The following is a 16,378-nucleotide window of genomic DNA, read 5'->3' as shown; positions in this document are numbered from 1 at the left end:
GAATTACAAATTAATGTGGTGTTTACACATGTGGCTCACGTGTTCTTTAACTGATTTCACTAATGTGAGACTGGCTTGTTTTGCTGAGCAAGTGACTCTGAAGTGCTTGATGTAAATATGCCGGGAAAGTAAAGTAAGCTAGTGCTAACAACTGCCTCATGTGAAAACATGAAAGCCATGTTATATCTACTTGCATCTAAAACATCTGGAAATTCCGTGTTTCTGTCATTCAGCCTGTCCATCTCATGCTGTTTGGTTTCCCAAAGAATTCGGAGCTCGGTTTACTGAAGCTTTCCGTAACAAACTTTTGTATTTTGCCATTAATCAGGGCTGTAATGCAGTCCCTAAATGTTACCAAATTTGATAGGTCTCTGCTGCTTCAGTCTCGCAAAATATTCATGCGAATCAAGCAGACTTTTGTCATCTGTCATGGTTTTTTGGAATGTCAGCATTTTGTCCCCAAACAATACATTTTCATGGCTGTTGTATGAGGCTAAGTGAGGGCTTTTCTTTTTTTATTCTTTTATGCACTGTAAAAACACTTAGTTGCTGCGTATTCTTGTTCTGTTCTTAACCAGTGATTGCATTGCTAAGATTGCTTGCCTTTCATTTGAATAATATATGTGTCTTTAAGGGGAAGGTGGGGGAGAAGTCCACCAGGCCTCTGTTCTTGGTCATCCTGTGAAATTTAAAAGCGCAGCAGGAACTGTGACAGAGGACAGCTGGGTAGTTCAGCTGTTGAAGAGAGCTACTTACTATGTGGAAATCTTGTCTTTGACTTAGGTAAGCTGATAAAATTAAGATAATGCAATGAGACTGGAAAAACTGATTGATGTGTTGGAAAAGCTGATGTCAGAAAGGTGAGCTGTTTTGGCCTAAGGGTGCCCAGTGTAGTCAGTTGGCTCCATCTGCCTGACCAACAATTTATGAGGAGACAAGGTGTCCGTCCATTAATGGTCTGCACAGAAGGGAGTGCAAGTCTTAGGAACCAGAAGTTTTGTGACAAAACTACCATTTTTGCTATACCCCGGCTGTAAAAGCAACATACTTGCTTCTTTAATGGCTGTTTTGGGGGCTTGTGTGGAGGCTGAGGAAGAAAATGGGGAGTTAAGTCCTCTGGAGACTAAGTTTCGGAAGCCCAAATAGAACAGAGAGAAACCACTTGGTACCTCAGATAGCTCTATATCTCTGTGCTTTGGGGAAGCGGTGGGGGGAGTTGGAACTTTCTTTTGCCTCAGCTTAAATAGCCAAACATAATGATCTCTTTCTTCACGCTTTTCAGAAATGGGTGTGCTTGATGTATGTCAGGTTATAAAAGAAAGCTAAAACTTAGGTGTTCTCACATTCATGTTAGTACTTTGGAAGGAGGCCTTATACAGTACTGAGCCATGACTCACTCTGTCTAGCCTCAAAACTGCACTTCATAATGATTTTTTAGAACAGTGTTTAATTATGTAGACTTTATATTGCAAAGCTGTATGTAGTTACCAAACCTATTGACATTACCTAATGTCTGTGGTCAGATATGCAGATGTCTTAATTAGAAGAAGCTATGTTGGAAAAAACCTGAAATCTTCCTTTTTTGGCATTGCTTTTTCTGAGGTGACTCAAATGAGTTCTGGACTGACATCCTGTATCATTGGGATAAGCCTTTTTGCATGCATCTGTTTGTCTGTAAGAGGCATTTTGGACCAGATAACGCCATTTTTACCTGTAGAGAAACTCTCTTGGATGAAACTATTACAAAGTAAGGTCTGTCCTGCCCCGATGTTGAATTTCCTCTCTCCCCAGTCATGTTCTTACGAATGGCAGTACTGTCCAGCGTTAACCTACGTTTCTAAAAAAAAAATTAGAAAGCGCTCACTAAGCCAGGAGAAAGGTGTTGTTACAGTGATGAAGTGTTGTGTACGTGGGTGTGTAGGAAATAATGCTGTAATAATCTATTCGGAATCTATCTATTCTATACAGAACAATGCCATATTTATCTATTCAGAACAGTTTTTCTTAACTTTTCAAAACAGTGTCTGTAGGTATGAACTTTGAAATCAACTTAAGAAGGTAAAATTTTGTTGGTAAGCGTGTAAGAAGGTCTTGTGCTCTTAGGCATCCTGTTTAGTGCCATGCTGTGCCAGCCATTTGCATCTTAGTCCTGCTTTTTTGAATTTGGAGATATTTTTCAGGCGTTTGTTTCAGTTTTCCCTGGCATATTCCAAAGGGAATCTTCGCTGCTGCTGGGAGCAAGAATTAAGTCTGAAAGCATGCGTAAACAAGCAATAAGGGTTTGGGATTCATCTGGCTACACGCTGGTGTCTACGTGGTTGGTACACTCATCTGAGCCACTCTAGACAATTACAGCAAATGCTGATTTGTTCAGTGGGGTTGAGGGAGGAATTAATCACTTTGTGGAGCGCGTTCTTATCTGTAGAAACCCTCTCAGGGAAGGAGAGTCTTAGGACTGTGTACTTCAGGAGCAGTACCAGCTAGGGGGCTCGGAGGGCCTATGGGGGGAGTTTGTTGTATGATTTTGTTGTTGTTGTTTATTTTTAGCTCTAGATTGATCAGGGAGATGGATGTAGCTGCACTGCAGAAAAAGATCTGGTATACTTTATCTGCTCTGAAAGGTTCTGCTTGACTGCAGCTTTGTTGGCTCCGCTGGGGAAAGCCTTAAGGCGCTGACAGGCGCAATCTAGCTAGATCTGGTACAGGAAGGTGAAAAGTTACTGGCCTGACAGTCTGCTCCTCCGCTTTCCTGGAGGGCGGTGTCCCACAGAGGAATGGGCGAAACAAACTGCACTCTTACCTGCTTCAGAGTCAACTTGGGCAGCTCAGCCAAATCTCGCGAGGAAGCCTCTGGGCTTGGGCAGAGGAGTTCTGGCTGCTCACGTTACTTTCTGGAAACTAGAAGCTTAAATAGAAAAAAAAATCTGACTGTCCTTGCTAGGCTCTTGCTGGTGGACCAGCGTGAAGTAGCTGTATGAACTCACAGGCCATGAGCCAGCTTGTTAGCCACCAGGTCTTATAAGTAAGACCTGGTCTTAGTCGCTGTCCTCCCTCTGGCGCTCTTTCAGCCTTTTCCCCCATTCCTACAAGATTGTACTGAAAGCTTTTGCTGCTGGAGAAGAGGCTGCGTGAAGTCCTTGCCTTAAATGTTGTAATTTACGTCTTTGCTCTTTCCTAACAAGCACAGGATGGTAAATCTGTTCTTCTCCAAGTCGAACGTAATCACCATATTATTTTTTAAACATGACTTTGATGGGAGGTTTTTATTAGAGTTGAAATGATTGTGATTTATCCTGCCTTCGTTGAACAAGAGCATTTTAACGTTTTCTGAGAGAATATGCCCAGAGCCTTTCTCCTCTGTGACTGCTAGGCAGGGAGAAGAGGAAGAAGATGAGATCTTTCAGGGAGTAACTTCTAGAGGATTTCTGGAACGGAGTAACTGTGGTGTTTGATATCTGGTACTGCTGCCTTTTTGTGAGCAAGTAGAGGGTCATGCTCTTAGCTACAGGAGAAGAGGGAGACTCCCAAAGTTTTCTTTGGACTCATGACTTCTGTCTATGCTCTCTGATTAAAGAACTGGAAAAACGGAGATAAATGGTTCTCCTTAAATTGTGTTCATTTGGCAACAGGGATGACATCCCTGTCATTTAGACTGAAAATTATTCTTTTGTTCTTTGAGCTTGCTCTGGTTTGCTCCGACTTTCAGTGTCCAGTTATTAAGGACTTGTGCACTTTTTTTCTTATGTGGTGCTACAGGAGACAAATACAAAGTAGAACAACTCCGGTTCCGTGTTATATTTTTAGCATATGCAACCTGAAGTTCTTTTATACTGTCGAGAATGCTTAATTTGAAGAATGATGAAATATTAGAAGTACCAGAGCTACGCTAAATCGTTACACACTACCATTCTTTATTTTGATTTCTTACGGCATGTCACTGTAAGATGCATGTACTGAGACATTCCTGAAATACTGCTATACTCAGGCAGTAGAGCTAGATGATTTTGGACCAGAATAGCTTAGCATTTTAAATCAAATTTAACTTTATGCCCACTCTGAACTTGAGTGGATCTTGAAACAGCTTGCACTGGAAATGAGTCTTTTATAATAACTATCAGAAATTTGATTTAGGTTTTTAATCTGGACCTTAAGGCATTTTCCTTCTCTTTAATTTACACTTTAAAATTGAACTCCAATGAATTTTTGTTTTGTTTTTGAGAGAGCTTTATGATGCTCTGCCCAGTGAGTGGGAGGGTTGGGGAGCAGAGAAGAGATACTGATGGGCTCAGTGTTGTCTCCGTAGCGTTCGCTGAATTTTAATTTTTTAAGTATAAGCATTGCGTATGTACTGTCTGCGATTTAAGGAGAGTAGAAGAGATTATTATAGTACTGAATAACTACTAGGCATATATGACATTTTGTAGATGATAGATTTGGTTACTGGATCATAGTATAATAAATGCAGCTACTGATTTTTTGTTACGGGGATTAAAAATACGTGAGACGACTGGTGGTTCTGTTCATAATCCTTGACCAAGCTGAATTCTTTGTTCTTGCTGTTGTCAGATTCAGTGACGTTCGACTTTGAATAAGCTGTGTAAGGAGTGGAAAAAAATAGGTGTTTTTTTTTTTTTTTTTTTAACTGATCTTTCCTTCTTCCACACCTGATGAATAAACAGAAACAGGAAAATCTGTTTAGGGAATATTCGTCAAACAATTTATATTCATTTGAAATTGCAGAAGTGGTGCTGCTATTTCAGGCAAACAGAATCGGGGAGGGGGTAACCAATAAACTAAAATATTAGTGAACAGTTCAGAAAGATTATCACTGTGGCTGTTCTTGTTTAGGGATTTATTGTGGTGGTTTACGCACTGCTTGACTACACCTGAAAGGAGGCAAAAGAGATTCGACTGGCTTCAGTGTAGGTGATGATGCACTCACAAAAATAGGGAATGAGTCTGGTTTGTAATTCATGGCCGAATATTTATCATTAAGTTTCTGCATGTTAATAACTTACATTAAACACTGCGCACAGTTCTTTTGCACGACGAACTACTTCTGTAGTACAGGCAGATTGTATTGTGGAAAGGAAGACTTGTTATATTGCCTTTCAGCAGTTCACTGCCGAGTTGAAAATATGCGTGTTTTCTTTTGCACTTTGTGGTCTTACTTTCTGCACAAAGGTAAGAATTCATTTGTTCACTGAGTCCGGTGTGCACATGGCTGTACCAAATATGCCTGCGTAATTAGGATCTTTGTGGCCCTTTTCTATTCATCCTTCAAGCAGGATAGCCGTGATTTCTTTATTTGTTCCAGTGCATGTTGCAATTAATTTACTTGCTAATAAGGAATCATAATACATCAGCAATAAATATATATTCAGCATTAGCGTTGCATTTTACATATCAGAAAAGCAAGTACAAGTTAAACTTATTTGTACAAGTGTATATATACTGTATGATCACTTTGCATAAATGAAGAAAAGCTGTCAGTGAAATATTTATGTACTTTACAACCAGAACGGTACTGGTTCTAAACATTCACCGGCAGAAAAAGTAAACCTCAGGCTGACTTTTGAAATGTTAGATATGCTTTGTCTTGCAAAAATAAAAATGTCTTTTCTAGAAAATCATGCCTGCATACAAAATTATGGTAGACTTCAAAAATTCACTTAAAAATAGACGTGTAATGCTGCTTGACCTTGTATTGATAGATATTTTTAAGAGTCACTAAAGGACGCAGTGATTTTTTAAGCTAAGAAAGTAATGAGTGTGTGTTGTGAACCATATTTTGTCAGCATTCCCTTCTCCTCTGCTGCCCTTAGAATTGGCTTGTTAATTATTTGTGAAGATAATCGATCTGACAGCCCTGAAGGCAGAAGCGTTCGCTTCGTAGTCCAAATAGCGCTGCTGTGCCGTGGTCGTGATACAGGGAGGAGAGCTGCTGCTTGGAGAACTCTTCTGTATGCTCCCCGGTACAGTCTGCGTAGGGCAACTTTTTGTCATTGTCTTTCGGTATTTTGATGGGTAGACGAATTAGTTTAAATTGAACCTTGGCAAATTTGAGTAGGATCGTAGGCTGTGGTCATCTGAGGTAAAAGGGACCTAGATCTTGAATGGGTTCAGTTCTTTGACCCACACGTGTATTAATCTGGTTTTGGCTTGGAACCTGCACAGGAATTGTCAAGTGCCTCTGCTGCAAGTTGTCTTTGCTTATATTTCATATGTTGCATGATTAATATTTTCTGAAATCTGGCTTTAAAAAAGTGGGGGCGAGGGAAGGGGAATCATGGTTTACGTGGGATGCCTAATTGGAGTTAGCTGCTGGGAAGGTAAATGCAATTAGAGCGTTAACTGAAAAAAAAAAACCCAGCAGCTTTTGTAAACACAGCATTGAGTCTACAGAATGCAGAGTTTATAGCAAATCTGACATTTGGCTGCCACCTAAGATGTAATGAATCTTAAATCTTTCTGCAAGTATTTTTGGTGGTCTTAATCTATTTTATGCCAGAGGCAGAGAGAAGTAATGCGTTCAGTTTTGTCAAATTAAGTTTTTACTGTGCATTAAATTGATTACATAGAGCAGCAGATTAAGGAGAAAAATACTCTCTTAAATTACATTTCAAGACTGATGGAATCTTAATGACGCTAAGCTGACGTTTTGCAGTGGGCTTGTGGATATGAGAAACCGTTAATTGTGGACGCGACACTTCTGATGCTACTGCGTTAGAACATGTTTGACTTGCTGCCGTTGCGAACACGAGTAACGGGCACGCTTGCAAGTCGCTGCAAACGGAATATGCAGGTTGCACATGGGTTCTCGTCTGTCAGGTCGGCGGGGTCTCGCATTTGATCATCTTCCTGCAGAGAAGAGCCGTGTTGGGGATTTTCCTGTTACACGAGCAACGGTGTCTTTTGAGAGGCGCTGGCCGATGGCTGCGTGACAGAACCAATTAGGAGAAGAAAGCCCGTCTTGTGTTGTGTGCTGAAGTTCTGCTCTCTGCTGTCTCGTTCCCCCACCACCACTCCCCCCTTTTTTCCCCTCTCTGCTAGATTAAGTTTTCATCAGTCATTTCTCTTCTGGTTTCTTTGTCCTGGTGTGTATGTGTGTTTTCTTCTGCCCATGGTTCCTCCCCACATTGTCATCTTTTTTGCTGTCTTAAATTCACTTCCATTTTTCTTCTTACTGAGAAACAGTAAAAAATGTGAGAGCAGAGGAGAAGCAAGGGGAAGGGTTTTTTTCTCTGTTTTTGCTAGTGTTTCTGCCTCGCTTCGGGAGGGCCTGGGGAACCCTCGTACCACAAGAACAGCCATCGCGAAGCTTAGCAATTAACTACGTCAGTTTAGATGAACACGTAGTATCTTGCTTTGTTGCTGCTCTTTTGCCCTTTCCTAATTTCTGTTGTCTTCAATTCTGTTGCATCAAAAGTCTTATTTAGGACCCTGAGATACGACCCATGTCTTTCTGCCTTAAAAGCTGTGTATGTATGCTTTTGTAACAGTAGAAATAAATTAATCTTTCTGCTGATTCTCGTTACCCTATGTTGTCTCCTTTCTTCTCTGGCAAATAATGTGTTCAACCTAGAGGGTTCTTGAAACAATCTTCTGCTCTTTGTGACCTAGGTTTTAGAAAGTTTAACCAAAAAAAACCCCAAAACTTGCCTCAGAATTATACTTTGAAGTGTCTTATGCCTCCAAACCTTTAAAGTGGTTTGCAGATTGAAATCTATGTCCCTAGTAAGCAGCATAAGAACTTACTGAAACCGCAAGGTTGCTAAAGGAGTCTTTTTTTTTTACGCCTATAGTAGTACATTTGTAGAAAATATGTCTAGCACACTGAACAGCGTCCTCAATTTTCTGTTATTTTTTACATTGCTAGACTCCTCAACAGTGAGACGTGACAGTTTCAAAATTTAGGACTTTAGGACCCTCTGTGAGGGTGACAGAGCGTTGAAACAGGTTGCCCAGAGAGGCGGTGGAGTCTCCTTCGCTGGAGATATTCCAAACCCGTCCGGATGCGATCCTGGGCAGTATGCTCTAGAGGACCGTGCTTGAGCAGGGAGGTTGGACGAGGTGATCTCCAGAGGTCCCTTCCAACCTCGACCATTTGGTGATTCTGTGACTTTAGGATTCTGCAGCTTTGATGCTGTTAGTCGTATGCTTGTGGAAATGGCTGTTTATTTGGGGACGTTATGCTTTGCTTTCAAAAAAGCTTTAACTGTAGCCAAATGTTTTTCTCCATCTCTGGTATCGCTGTTACGCTAAACATACAGTAGCGTTCTCATTAAAAAGAGATTTCATCTTGTTTATTACAGTGCATTTCTGTACACAAAAAACCTTCTGCAACTGCTGTCAAACTCGCTTTTGCAGTATTCCTGATGAAATTAATAGAATTTTCTTTTAATTTCAGGCACTAGATAAGTTAGTCTTTTCATGCTTTCAAGCATTAACTAAATAGCAATTCTTTTTTAGATAAGTACAATATATGTGCAAAGATGATAATTATCTTGTATACAACTTTGGGCAAACTGCTTTCTCATTAAACATGTGTGGTTTACTGAGAAACTGTCTTTTAATTTCTTTTCCTTCTCCTTCCCTCCATGCAAGTGTCATTGACTTATTCTCTTTGACCTTCTTTTGCTCATCTTAAATATTCTGTAACTTCAAATGAAAACACTTTAATTCTGAAAAGGGGCAGTAAGAATGGAGTCAGTGTGTGGGCTGTAACCATGGAAATTGTGTAGTTATACGCAGTGGCAGAATATGAAGGGAAGTGACTCTCCCAACTTTTTAAGAGTTTCAAGCTTAAAAAAAAAGAGAAAAAAAAAAAACTGTTCTCATATTCAGAAAAGAAAACCATTCCTAGCAATTTATCTTTAAAAACAAACAAACAAACAAACAAACAAGAAAGCAGCTTTCTGCTGCATTGTGCTCTGGGATCTGTAGCACCGTTGTACTTATGTTCAAGTGTCCAGGTCTGCAATTCTTCCTCCTAATTCCTGTCCTTGGTTATGTCCTTGGTGTTAATTTTTTTTCAAGGATAAGGCTTGTACCTTGCAAAGTACCTGGAAAAATGTGTGTGTGTGTTTTTTTTTTTTTTTTTTAATACTGAAATATCTCCATGCTGAGTTCCTGTCATATCTTAGAGTGCATAACAGCTTTATTGGCGTGCAACAATAATCTGTGTTTTGTACAGGAAGTATAAAATTCTGTCACCTCTGGAAAAGGTGTATAACTTCTGGTGGAACATTGCATGTCACAATTCCATCATGAAAAATGATGGGGAAATTCAATGACAGCAAGCAGCGTTGAGCTGATAGGTTCTTCAAATGCTCCTCTAAACCTACTACTTTATAAGAGCCTGCACTCTGTCGTGCTGGGGGTGTGGGCATGTACAGGGTACCCTTTGGTTTTCGCTAAGCTTGCGCAAGGGCTTGAAATGGTAGGTTCATAAAACCTCACAGGATTTCAATCAGGATTACACGATCGCAGGTCGTAGTGCTGGAGATATTCCTGGTATACCCAGCGCAGAAATGGCCCTCCCTAAGTATCTTAAGCAGTTTAAGGTTCCTGGGCTTGTATAGGTCGCGTCTGGAGTTTGTGACTATTCTGTAGCGGGATCGTTTTGGCTACCCTTCCCTTACTCCCTCTGGTGCAGAGACCAGGATAGCACACAAGATGTGGATGCTTTATGGTTTGGTGGAGTAACAGGTTAGTATCTGTTTAGTTGAATCAAGTTTATCAGCTGCCGCATTTTAAAAGCTGGTGGTTTCGGAGGGACAAGTCATTACCCAGGCTTCTTTCCACAGCTGTAACTGCAGGAAGTGGAAGTGTTAAGTGTAACAAAAGTATTGTTCAGAATGCCTTTCCCTAGATGCATAATTTCACGTTCATCTATTTTGAAGCTTATCTGCTACCTTTTTGGCAACTTGCTTCGTTTGAGAGGTCTTTCTGGCATTCCCTGCCATTGGCATGGTGTTTGACTGCCCTTAAAAATACTTGAAGACTTGGAGATTTCACACATCTGTTTCACGATGCTGAATAAAAGCAGTTCTTGGGGGACCTCCCTCCTGACTCATCTATTCGTGCCTCTCTTCAACATAGGCGAAAGGGTTATAGCACTTGTGTATATATAATGAGCACTTGTGTATATTCATTAGCATAAGAGGTGGTCAGATAGTGCATGTTTCTTAATATATAATGGGATTGATTTCTGTCTCTCCCTGGCCCCAGTAAACATTCAGTGAATTTTCTTGCTCTTCTTTATCTCCTTGAATTGTACTATAGCTCGCATTACAATTTTTCCTCATTAAATCTCTTATTGTTTAATATGCCTTCCGTAAAATTTAGCTAGTGGTAACTGGATAGAGAATTTCATGGAGATGCTCAGTAGCGTCAATGAATTTGAAGTTTTTAAGTGTATCTTCTTTTCTAATTCAGGGCAGAGTTCCGATGAGATTAAGAAAAACACATGGATTGCTGTCAGCATCTTAATCAGAATATAGATTTTTAGATTTAAAAAAACCCTAGTATTCACCAGTTATAATCCAAATGGTTTTAGGAGGAGTGTTTTATTCAGTGGGAGAGGAGAAACTATGATTATAACGTCTACAGAAGTCTTTCAACAGTTTACAAACTAAGGAGACTAAGCATGATTTTTGTTTTTAAATTGCAGTGGGTGGGAAACAGGAAGCAGGTATAAACAGAAGATTGGGAGCAGTGAGAAGAACGTGACAGTTAATTAGCTGCTGATTTGTCAATTTGTTGTCAGTTGTAGAAATAAATATAAACTGTATGTATTCCCAAGATAGAGGACGCGTTAGCTGACACTGACAGTAGTGCTGCTGTAACATAATGTTATGCTCTTGCGTGCTCAAATCTGAGGTATGTCAACCCTTCAGTGCGTGATGATCACAATGTGAAGGTACCTAGCATCTAGCTTATTAATCAAACATGGTCTCCAAAAAGATCGTTATGAAGTTGTGTTCTGTATAGTTGTGTTCTGTCCTCAGATTTTTTCAGTGCCTTTAGTACTGGGTTGCTTTTGTACTTAAGGTTTAACAGCAGCTAGCATTAAAAGTAATAACTAAGAGTTACACAGAAGGTCTCAAAATGTAACATGAACCGTGCACCCTTCCGGAGGAGGGTCTCCTAACAGTTAATTCTTGACTGTTTGCTAGTCAACAGACATAGATTAAAGTGTTAAAGCATTACTGCTGATATTTGCAGCTGAAGCAAAGATTTAAACAAAGATAACAAAGTACTGCAGCGCAACCTGGATCCCCTGTGAAGTTGGGTTGTAAACGAAGAATGTGTGGTTTTGTACGTTGGAGGTCTTCCTATCTGGCCAAAGGACAAAAAATGCTGGCAAGTTTCGTGGATGGAAGAATCTATCCTACAATCGCCCCCCTCCAGCTCCCCAAGGGTAACGGATGAAAATTTGCAGTTCATGGTGGATATTCAACTTTTGCTGTGCCTTAGGCAAACGCAATAAATATGTCAACAGAGGGGAAAAAAACTCAATCTAAGGAAGCAAATGACATTTTCAGTGCTGTTATGATAGACTTGTGAATACTGTGTCACACATTGGTGTCTGCGTTTCAGACAGGTTCCTAAAAACAAAAGCAGATGATTCAAAGGCTTGTAAGGATGATCAAAGGTTTAAAAAAATGTGTCGTTACACTGTGACACTTCTGGCTTTCATCCTCTGTAGTTAATACAAGAAAAGATTTACCTGAGTTGCTCCTTAACCTAAAACTGTCTTAATGGGAAATGATATAATAAAGGGCTGTTATCATAGAGCTCTGCAGACTGGTAAAGCGAAGGAGGTTAGATTTTAGGTTAGAAATAAGGGCTGTACTTTTAACAATGATGAAGAAAAATCTTTATTGAGCAGTCTAACCAGTCGTTACAGTAGATTTTTGCATGGAAACCTTTTAATCCTACTGTGAGGCTTCTTTATTCTCTCTCTCTCTCTCTCTCTCTCTCTCTCTCTCTCTCTCTCTCTCTCTCTCTCTCTCTGTCTTTCTCTTTCTTTTTTTCCTCTCTTTTTTCTTTTTAGCAACTTATCCTTAGAGGGTAGAGGGTGTGCTGTCAGAATGGATTCAGGATAGATGGAAAGATGATGGAACAGCTCATCCTGGAGGTCCTCACTAAGCATCTGGAGGACAAGAAGGTGATCAGGAGTAGTCAGCATGGATTCACCAAAGGGAAATCGTGCTTGACCAGTTTGACTGAAAGCCTTCTCTGAGGGAATGACTGGTTGGGTAGAGGAGGGCAGAGCAGGGGATGTTGTCTCCCTGGACTTCAGCAAGGCTTTTGACACTGTCTCCCATCACATCCTTGTAGGTAAGCTCAGGAAGTGTGGGTTAGATGAGTGGCCAGTGAGGTGGATTGAGAACTGGCTGGAGGGCCGAGCTCGGAGGGTTGTGGTGAATGGCGCAGAGTCAAGTTGGAGGCCTGTGGCTAGTGTTGTCCCCCAGGGGTCAGTCCTGGGTCCAGTCTTGTTCAACTTATTCATCAATGGCCTGGGGGAAGGCACAGAGTGCACCCTCAGCAAGCTTGCTGATGATACTAAACTGAGGAGGAGTGGCTGACACACCAGAAGACTGTGCTGCCATTCAGAGGGACCTGGAGAGGCTGGAGAGTTGGCCGGAGAGGAACCTCACGAAGTTCAACAAAGGCAAGTGCAGGGTCCTGCCCCTAGAGAGGAATAACCCCACGCAGCACTACAGGCTGGGGGTTGACCTGCTGGAAAGCAGCTCTGCCGAGAAGGACCTGGGAGTGCTGGTGGACAACAAGTTAAGCATGAGGCAGCAATGTGCCCTTGTGGCCAAGAAGGCTAATGGTCTCCTGGGGTGCATGAGGCAGAGTGCTGCCAGCAGGTGGAGGGAGGTGATCCTGCCCCTCTTCTCAGCCCTGGTGAGGCCATATCTGGAGTCCTGTGTGCAGTTGTGGGCTCCCCAGGACAAGAGAGACATGGAGCTCCTGGAGGGAGTCCAGCGGAGGCTACGAAGATGATGAGGGGACTGGAGCACCTCTCCTCTGAAGAAAGGCTGCAAGAGCTGGGCCTGTTGAGCCTGGAGAAGAGGAGACTGAGAGGGGATCTCATCAACGTGTACAAGTATCTGAAGGGGGGGTGTCAAGAGGATGAGGCCAGTCTCCTCTCCGTGGTGCCCAGCAACAGGACAAGAGGCAACGGGCAGAAACTGAACCACAGGAAGTTCCATCTGACCCTGAGGAGAAACTTCTTGACTGTGAGGGTGACAGAGCCCTGGCACAGGTTGCCCAGAGAGGTAGTGGAGTCTCCTTCGCTGGAGATATTCCAACCCGCCTGGACGCGATCCTGTGCAATGTGCTGTAACTGACCCTACTTGAGGAGGGGGCTTGGACGAGATGATCTCCAGAGGTCCCTTCCAACCTCAACCATTCTGTGATAGGATCCATGGTAGCTCCATATTCAAGGACTTCGCTCAATAGATAGATGATCATGAATACATCCTCCAGTTTATCAGTGAATGTTGTAGTTTTACAAAGCAGTTTCTTGAAAGGTGATTCATGTTTTTTGCTTAATCCTTTGCTCATTTTCTCTACCAGAGTATGTTAAAAGGAAACGAGAGCTCAATGTCGTTAGAGGATGGAGGAGGATTCGGCAGCCTTTTAGCCTGCCAGAAAATCGTAGGAAGGGAAGCTTCTGCGTTGTTGAATGCAGCCTGTAAAGCAACATCCTCAAGCATCACTCATGCAGAAACTAAAAGCTGAATAGTTGCGTGTATTGTTGTGCAATATTGGCCCTGGGATGTGAGCAGGAAAATTGCCTTTTACGTTGTGGCTGGGATATTCCTCCTTCAGTTGGAAGGCTTGCTGTGCTGTTGAATGCCATGTGTTGCTCGACTTCCTGGAGGTTGTGGTCTGCGGTTCTCAGTGCGCTGCTAGCCTTTACTACCATTAGAATGAGAGATCAGTTTGTGAACTGAGTATCAAATTCATTTCAAGAGAATATCGTCAGGCTCAAGACAGTCAGTTGCTGCTGCAGTAGAACAGAATTAAATTTCTTGTGGTCTGCTCCTTACCACAATTCTGGAGACAGACCTGGTTGCAGGCTGAGTATGAGTGTGAGCCTCCGTTGTTGTCCACGGAGCCGCATTCTCATTTTGCTTTGATGCAGGAACATGAAGCTCACAAAATATTCATATTTTTGATGATTAGATGTTAGTCTTGGAAAGCAAGATGTTAAATTGTGGCTCCATTTCCAAGAAAGCATTTGAGGAAAACCTGCAGCACAAAAGGCATACTTTCATAAAAGCATATATAGCGTTATGGGTATATGAACGCCTTCTAGTACTGGATCTCATAGAAAAGACCAGTGATAAAGAAAGAGAGTGAGTGGATCCACAAAATCTATGTGAGGTTTATACTGCCCCAAAACATCTCAGCAGGTATAGAAGTAGTAGCAGAATTCTTTCCCAACATGGAGTCCTTTTTGTTCTTCAGGGAACTCTTGTAGATAACTGTGTTATTTGACATTTGGCTGAGGAGTTTCTTTGTTTTGTAGTGCCTCTAAAGTTGTTATAGCTTTTTTTCAAGTTCTGTTTTTGTCATCTGTGTATAGTATTACAGAAATGTTGATTGCAAGGGACCTCAGGAGGGAATTGCTCCATCCTCCCACTATCTGAGATTAAAAGAGTTTTTTTTGAGAACTAGACCATCTTTACTAGGCGTGTGAAAAGCTTGTAAAGAATATGATCCAAAAGTTACACTTTTTGCCTGCCCTTTTAATCACTAGCAGTTTGTTCCCTACATAGTACCATGGTAAGACACGTAAGAATATAAAATAAATGTGGGACGTGATTGAACCCTTGAAAGCATCAGTAGAAAGAGAAGAACATGAAGCAGAAGTCTGATCAGTTTTTAATTACACTTGGAGGAACAGTTTTGGAACAGATAGGAAATGTCAGATTGGTTTGTGCTGTGCCGCTGTAAACGCGGTTTGTGTGATAGGATTCATATGCACTCAGGAAATGAATTTTGGGGATAGGGTTCATATGCATTCAGGAAATGAATTTCAGGAGAAAAGTCAGTCCCAGGCCCCCGTCAGATGAGGGAGTCCTTACCAACAGGACAGCCCTGTAATGGAATGGATTATAATGAGCATAAATTCCCAGCTAACGGGTTTTGTGAGGCGAAGAGATTCGTGCTAGCCGTATCGCTGTCGGAGAGCGGCTGCGCTGCTCCAGCAGCCTTTGTGGCTGTGTTTCGATCCAAGGGTGTTGGGCAGTCAGGTGTCAGCACTTCTGGAAGCGCCAGGTCTGGCTCTGTGAACTCCAGTCTGCTACAGTAAGTGAAAGATGAAAAAGGGAGGGAAGGGAGTAGAGAAGGGGTGCACAAAATGTGACAGCTTTGCACTATGAAGAAGGCAAGCGTGTAAATCTGTGTAAATCTATAATTTGAAATGAGTTGCTAGCTTAAATGCATTTTTCAGTGTGTGAAATTTTTAAAATGTTGCCATAATCCACTAATGTTTTTTTTTTTAGTGTTACATACTAGGGGATTTGGCTTTCTTTTTAACTTAAAAAGAAAAATCTTTGGGGACTGAAGCTGAGAAGTTTCAAGATACAGAAGATGAGAGGTTGGGGGAACAGGGTAGATCCAAGGGTAAGAAATACCGTGGAAGTCCATCTTTGAAGTTGGAATGACTCTGCAACTAAAAATGTGAACATACGCTAGTGAACATACGCTTACTGTTGTGGTACCTGGTTATGCAAATAGTAAACACACAAAAATGCACAGAAATGGGGCTTTTCTCTTGGAATCATGGCATTTTGAATGCTTTATTTATGCTGTTATGAGTTGCTATTCTGTAGTGGCTGGTGTTTGCCAGAGCTGAGATGCATTAGCCTATAAAAGACCTTATGCTTAATGGAAATCCTTGAAAAATATGATACGGATAACTGGCTAAGTGCATTTCTGCAATTTTGAGCACGCTGATGTGACCTTCAGGCTTCTGTTTCTTTTGTCCTCCTTGCTTTTAAATCTCGCATGTGTGGATTAATCTTAGAAAAGAGTCTTCCTTATACTCAGTTGTATTAGAAGAACGCTTGCTTGCAGGAAGCTACATTAAGTATACTTGTCCCAGAGGTGTAGCATCTCTTCAGTTAATGCACTTATGAAACTAATTTGAAATGGAACTTGGAAGTAATAAATCATTATGGCTGTTGACTAAATACAGCAACGGGCTGATCTTGTAGGTACCCTTCCTGGGCAGGTCTCAGCGAAATTAGTGGGATTTATGTGAACGCAGGGGCGTATTCGCAAAGAAATCGCTGAGGAAACGGAGACTCAGGTGTTAAGTGCAAACACCAAAATGTGAGCAGTTCTT

General features: G+C 41.5%; 1 protein-coding gene across 9 annotated transcripts in view; it reads left to right on the top strand.

Moving 5' to 3' along the window:
- Nucleotides 1-16,378, top strand: part of PTK2 (protein tyrosine kinase 2) — a 212,586-nt gene that overhangs the window by 26,403 nt on the left and 169,805 nt on the right. Inside the window, exon 1 of one of the 9 annotated variants that reach the window (XM_068933408.1) lies at nt 5,895-5,975. The exons of 7 other annotated variants lie outside the window; for them this stretch is intronic. In XM_068933408.1, the coding sequence (XP_068789509.1) occupies nt 5,966-5,975 (10 nt within the window). In that variant the 5' untranslated portion in view covers nt 5,895-5,965. Of the gene's footprint in view, nt 1-5,894; nt 5,976-16,378 lie in introns of those variants that run through there. One more of the 9 variants, XM_068933410.1, reaches the window with a different exon arrangement.

This window comes from Struthio camelus, chromosome 2 (assembly GCF_040807025.1).
Source record: "Struthio camelus isolate bStrCam1 chromosome 2, bStrCam1.hap1, whole genome shotgun sequence".
Lineage (NCBI taxonomy): Eukaryota > Metazoa > Chordata > Aves > Struthioniformes > Struthionidae > Struthio > Struthio camelus.
The sequence above is the reverse complement of the archived record's forward strand: the minus strand, read 5'-3'. Positions and strand labels throughout refer to the sequence as shown.